Here is a 6,680-nt window from a genome sequence, read left to right as displayed (position 1 = left end):
CCAATTTTGGAATTTAAATACGAAAAGAGAGATTAGAATGATATCTACTTTTGATAACTGCCAGATGATAGACACGGGGAAAATATCAGAACGACCAGCCTCACAATATATAATATATATTTATATGAAAGGTGTTGATTGCGACAATCATTGCCTAGTTACGTAATATTTTGAAAAAACAATAGAATAAACAAGAGAGTTTGTTTGTTATTTTTTTTAATGCGCATTGTTTTATTCGTTTCGTGGCTTTAAAAATTTAAATCGTAGTAGCAAAATTAAATTCAAAGTATTTCTTTTGAGTAAGACTAAAAGATAGATGCACAATTCAGTGAAATGTATCGATTCTGAAGACATTTCACCAGTTATACCACATCTTACAGTGCTGTCGATCCACTAGAAAGGCTTTCGGATCAGGTGAAAAATCATCAGCCAATAAAAATAAGTGTAAAAAAATATGTGAGAATAAAGTGTCGTGTGTGTTCTGCACGTGGAATAAGGAAAGTTACACCATACATGTGCAGAAGTTGTGAAATTCATATTGATGAATGTTTTTATGCATATCTAAATATATTGAAATAGATAAAATAAAGTGATAATAATGAAAATAAATCATAATAATGACATAGTGTAGTTTATAAGTGTAATTATAAAAATAAATGTGTTTGTGAAAGTTGTATGCAGAAAATGGACGCCGAAAAATTTGGTGAGTGCAATTTATAATATATTATAAACAGATATTTTTTTTGAATCGTTTATACAAAAATTTATTGAAGCATTTAAACATACATATCATTAAATTAATAACAGCTGGTTAGTAACCATTGCAATCATTTTCAATTTACATAAAATATTATGAATTAAAAAAACATATTTATTCGATCATGATTTAATTCCCCAGAGATTCTTTTAAGTGCAATTATATGTTTTTTTTTCAATGACGGCAATAAACTAATACGGGGATAATTTATCCAAATTGTAGTTTTCTCCTCTAGTTTCTGAATCTGTGAATCATTGCGGTTTTTCAAATGGTAGGGAAATATCATAATAACAAACGCTCGTAAAAATATTCGTAAGTTAATGGATCACATTTTTTTAAGTTCTTTGATTATTGTGTTATCTAATTTATCTACAAATACCGTAACGTTTTTCCTTTTAAATTTTTCAATAATATACAGAATTTCAGGTTAAAAAACTTTGTTAATTGACGTACTTTCAACCGCGGATGTTTCTATTTCATTTGATTGGATTGGTTTTATGTTTACCTAGCCAGACAGTTTGCACCTGAAATTGTTTTCTGTCCAAGAAATGTACCATAAAATAATATTTTTTATAATAAATAAATAATTATGGTTCATATATTTCATAAAAAAATTCACGTACCCCAAAAAGGTGATGTCTCATTGCATTTAGATGCAATGGAATAACACGACTATTTTACAAAAAATTGAAGAAAAATATAATTTATTATTCATTGATAGTACGTGGAAATAGTATACTACCATCTCTAATTATCATATAGCTGTTAATACATGATATATTCTCTACATACGACTCAATTGTATTAAATCATCACGATATTTGTCCTTGAGATTATAAAAATCTTGGTCAACCTAATCTATGATGATCAATCGAAATTATAATTATATAATAATCATTAATTTTGATCTCCCAGACACGATAGAAATTAAAAAACACTAAGGTCCATATGGAATTCTAACCCAAGTCTTTCAGGTTAATAGTCACGACCTATACAACTTATCTATCGTGTTGGTTAATGCAAAATATTGCTTTTATTGTTGACGAAAAGGTTGAGGTTATTGCTTACAAAAATAAATAAATATTTCGCACAAATTAAATAAAAAAAAGCATATTTATGTAATGTCACAGTAACTGGTTGTCAACTTCTGTGTGATTGTATTAGTTCAGCTTGCGTGAGTTTTGGATAAAAAGTGGAAACTCTGACGTTCACTGCTATAGATTCATGCACATTGTAATATAACTTTTGTATCACTTAAAAATCACAAACGATACTAATATTATTTTCCGGCGCCAACACAATTTTATTGCTTTTGACGTGAATTTTTGCCTTCTGAGAAGTAATAATTGTTTTTGCGCTCTCTTATTGACCAAAATTCGGTTCGAATATACTTTGATCAGTCCTCTTATATTAAAAGTCCAGTAATCCGGTTGACAAATAACTGATATTACAATATATAACAACATTACATTCATATGATTCTCAAAACATCGTCATTTCCTGATCTATGGAAATGCACAAAAGTCACCCCTATTCATAAAAAGGGTGACAAATTATATATATATAGAATTATAGACCAGTCGCAGTGTTGTCAGCTCCTGCTAAATTATTTGAAATAATTATTCATAAATATCTCTATAATCACTTTCGGCAAATTTTGTTAGACCAACAGCACAGGTTTCGTCCTGCCCGTTCCACTGTTACTAACCTTCTGTCTTTCACCAAAACGGTGACAGCTTCTCTCGATGCGGGAATTCAAGTAGACGTCGTGTATACAGATTTTGAGAAAGCCATTGACAAAGTTTGTCATAGGTTATTATTAAATAAATTGTTAAACCTCGGTTGCTCAGATAATTTAGCTCGGTTATTCTCGAGTTATTTAAGCAATCGTAAACAGTTTGTAACCTGAGATGGACTTCCGTTAACCGTCTACCCTTTAGTGTCGGAAAGTGCCATACTGTGTCATTTTCTCGATCCCGTTTGCCATCAGCTTATTTCTACCATCTTGGTGGTAACATTTTGACTAGAGAAACTTCCACTAAAGATCTCGGAATCACTTTCGAGAGCAAATGGAGGTTCTCTCTTCACATACACGACGTCTGTGATAAATCTTCCAAGATGCTCGGCTTTGTTATGAGAAATGCCTTTCACTTTGACGATCCGTCAGTTATTCGCATCCTCTATGACACCTTAGTTTGAAGCATTCTTGAATCGGGATCTATAATTTGGAATCCCCGAATAGCCAAATATTCCCTTTTAGTGAAAAAAATTCAAAAAAGATATTTAAGATACCTTTACAAAAGGACATTTGGTTATTATCCGTACTTATATCCCAGCGCCTTTCTTTTAGGAGCGTTGGGATATGATTCGCTGAGTTCTCGCAGAAAGCTGTATGTCGCTAAGCATTTTTTCAAATTACTAAAAAGTGCTGTCGACAATCCAGCTATTCTAGAGGAATTCCAGTTTTTGGTTCCGAAACATTTTCGAGAATCACGATCGCGACCTCGTTAGGGCTAGGACACCCGCACTTGCCGACTCGCCTATAGCTGTGGCCATCCGGTTCCTTAATACGCTGGCATTACATATTGATTTATTTAATGTTAGCTACGAGGATCTGGTCCAGTTTGTATTATTTAATTTTAATATTTTATAATTTTTTGTACTGTTTAAGTATTGTTATATTTATGTATATATACGTTTTTTTATGTTTTATAAATTTAAAATTTATTTTCGACCATCGTGGTGCATTGGGGTAACCTGTTAGGCCACGATGGTCTTAATTTAATCTAAAAAATGAATAAAACAAATATAATTCAGCAGGTGCCGTTGTTAATTTTTCGTTACTTTTTTGCTTTTTCTTCAGGTATTCGATCTGAATTTTTGGATCGGATACCCAAATCTACTGCTACTAATTTATATTCATTGAATATCTCCTCTCATGTCTAATATTTTTTAAACGTTCAAAAAGCAATAAAGTCAATGATAATTTGCAAACATATTTTAACACAAACGAAGCCGCGTCATAAAACTACAATCGGTCCCTTTGAATAATAATGTTTATTGTGAAAGTACTACCTAGAAAGTTAGTGATTTTGAAGGCAATGTTCCGCTTCTTTGATTTTTTGTATGTATAAAAAAAGCTGAAGGAACTTATACCTAAAATACATCAGTACATACATACATCTCAAACAACTATAGCTTAGTTCAGATTCATTATTTGAGGTTGGTTTTTATTTTTTTTATACATATATTCTTGCTATGATTTTTCTTGAGTTCCCTTCTTTCATACCCTCATGATGTATATTATATTCTTTTAGTACAGACATATCATTGCATAATAAACATTTGCTAGAAAATTAATTTATATTTTACTATGCTTTGAAAACGTTACTGAATTTTAAGTAACCGAATGCGAAGCAATTGAAGTACTACATACAATCATATCTCGCGAAAAAAAGAAATTGGAAAATAGAAAATCTATTCATAGCTTTCGGGACAGTAGGTTAATTTGTCGACCCCTGTTTTTGAAGATATAAAAGTATATCACGTCAGGCAATCTTTTCTGGTCTGTTGGATAATATCTTAGCTATCCTGTGGAGATGCACTTCAAGTTCTTTCACTCTTACCTGATATAGTTTTTTACCTTTTTACCTGAATATTCTGCATTCATGATGTTGGATATTAAGATTTATATATGAAAATTATGTGATGTAGAAATAAAAGGTATATATGCTTTACATTATTACTTTTATTACTGTGAATTAACGTGGTATAGATACATAATATATATATATATTGCAAATATATAATCAGATTAAAACTCCATATTCATGACTTCCTCTGCGTCCACCACGATATTCCTAGTTACGCCTTTTAACTTTAAGTTTTCTAAGTTCAGAGCTTTCGTGAGATTCGCTGCTTTTATGCATGGCTCTTCGGCTTTCCATGGGCTTGCGGTTGATTTCTTCTACATTTCTCCAATGGTCATCCTTCTGGGCGGTCCTGTAGAGATGATTGGTCTTTTTGTCATATCCAGAAACGCGTATCTATAAATATATAAAATATGTCAAGTAATAAGTAAATTAAGACCTTATTTAACAAGGCAAAGTAAATACTTACATGCTCATCTTCACCATGTCTCCTTTGTTCTCCGCTTCTGTGTACTTCATCACTTCTGTGACCATCTTTTCCTCTGCTGCTGTTTTCGCTTTCTCTGCTATGGTCCCTGGTTTTTTTTGGAATTGGGTAAGGAATAATAGGTTTAAGTCCACCGTCATCAAGCCTACTGTCTCTCAATAAATTCAAGGGAAACTAAAATCATTATAAAAAAATTATATATGAACAACTATAAAATAATCATTTTTGAAACTTACATCTTCCTTTGAATTCGATTCTGTAGTGTCACTGTATCTGGCTTGAATGACGGAGATGGCTACGAAGAACATGAAGATGAATAAGTACTTCATTTCTGTAAATAAATTATGGTCAATAAAACGTTATAGTTAATATATATGTAAATATATATAGCCTTACTTGCTGATTTTCTTGAGCTATACCTATTGATGAGGTATCGAACTGAAACTGAAGTGCTCTCTGAGATGTCATCGTATTTATACTCATCTCTAAGGTTGAAAATTTCTTCCGTATGATAGAAAATTGATTAATGTGCGTAAACAAGACCTATCGCTCTTTGTGATAATTAGTCAGATCTGGTGCAGTCGTTAAGCTGAGGCAGCAGAATTCATAGTCGCGAAAACAACATGTAAAATTATCTCAAACTGCGTGTAACCTTGTCACCCATTATTATAAAGCGAATATGCAGTTTTGTGTCATATAAATGTTTTGAAAACTCCTAATATATAGTCACATTAAAACTTTGTTCTCAAAGCTCTCAAAACATAACATAATATCGTTTCAGAGATCTATGTAATGATTTATAAAAATAATGTTTTTTTTATGTGATTTTACTAAACCATATTTTTTCATGTACCTTTTTTTAATAAATTCCAATAATTTTTTTTAAAATATGTTTATATCTAATTTTTTAAATATGTTGATATTTGTATTTTTTTAAATTTGTTTCAACAAATTTTCAAGACAATATTTAAAAATAATATTTTATAAACTTCCTTTTTTGTGGTTTTACTTAAAAAAAAAGATGTCTCAACGTATAATATTCCATATTAGTTTATTACTTAATAGTTTTTAAATGAACAGACCCTATGGGTCTTACCTTATATTTATTAACTGCATATTTCATGGCTTTAAAATAATCAGAGCTTTGCAAAAGTATACCTAGAAGATGACAATAATAATGGTTGATACTATTTAATTTTAGTACCTTTTTTTAAAGCAAAAAATAAATAGATTAATATTTTATTAATTTATTTCAGTACATATTTCATTATATTATAAAGTACAGATTAACCGATTATATTAATATTTTTATTTATTAAAAATATTATTATTGTTAATTATTAGAAAATTGCAACAATCGACCTAAATTTTAAATGATTAAAACACATATCAAGGTTGCGTCATAAGTACTATAGATGTTTGTAATACACTTAATAACGTACGATATTTTCTTTTGATAAAACGACTCGTGTAAAAATATAGCAATAATAATATACTGATAACGGTAATCATCGTATGCAGCATTTGCAATAACAACTATAGGTTAAAAAGGTATTTGTTAATATAGATAACTATTACTGTAACCGTTAAACGCAAAGTTAATATAAATTTTCCAAAAATTTTACGTACCTAATATGTATTTTAATTATTTAAAATTACATAAACCTTAAATATGATTAAAAAGTTTTAAAATATTGTTGTATTTTATTACCGAATATTTTTTTATTGTGAATCAGTATGATATATAATTTTGATCCTTAAATTAAAATACATTTTTCTCAGCTTA

The 6,680-nt window shown here is 29.8% G+C and overlaps 1 protein-coding gene across 1 annotated transcript; it reads right to left on the bottom strand.

Annotated features, from left to right (window-relative positions):
• Positions 1-4,487: 4,487 nt before the first annotated feature.
• Positions 4,488-5,412, bottom strand: LOC148233514 (uncharacterized). The gene is made up of 4 exons (XM_088190033.1): positions 5,291-5,412; positions 5,131-5,225; positions 4,877-5,068; positions 4,488-4,803 (listed from the first exon to the last, which is right to left on the bottom strand). Exons 2-4 carry the CDS (start codon positions 5,221-5,223, stop codon positions 4,618-4,620), a joined length of 471 nt encoding a protein of 156 aa, XP_088046159.1. The 5' UTR covers positions 5,224-5,225; positions 5,291-5,412; the 3' UTR covers positions 4,488-4,617.
• Between the last annotated feature and the right edge of the window lie 1,268 nt (positions 5,413-6,680).

The sequence above is a fragment of the Plectrocnemia conspersa genome, unplaced genomic scaffold, assembly GCF_051122295.1.
Source record: "Plectrocnemia conspersa isolate PC_06_02 unplaced genomic scaffold, ASM5112229v1 ptg000008l, whole genome shotgun sequence".
Classification (NCBI taxonomy): Eukaryota; Metazoa; Arthropoda; class Insecta; order Trichoptera; family Polycentropodidae; genus Plectrocnemia; species Plectrocnemia conspersa.
The sequence above is the reverse complement of the archived record's forward strand: the minus strand, read 5'-3'. Positions and strand labels throughout refer to the sequence as shown.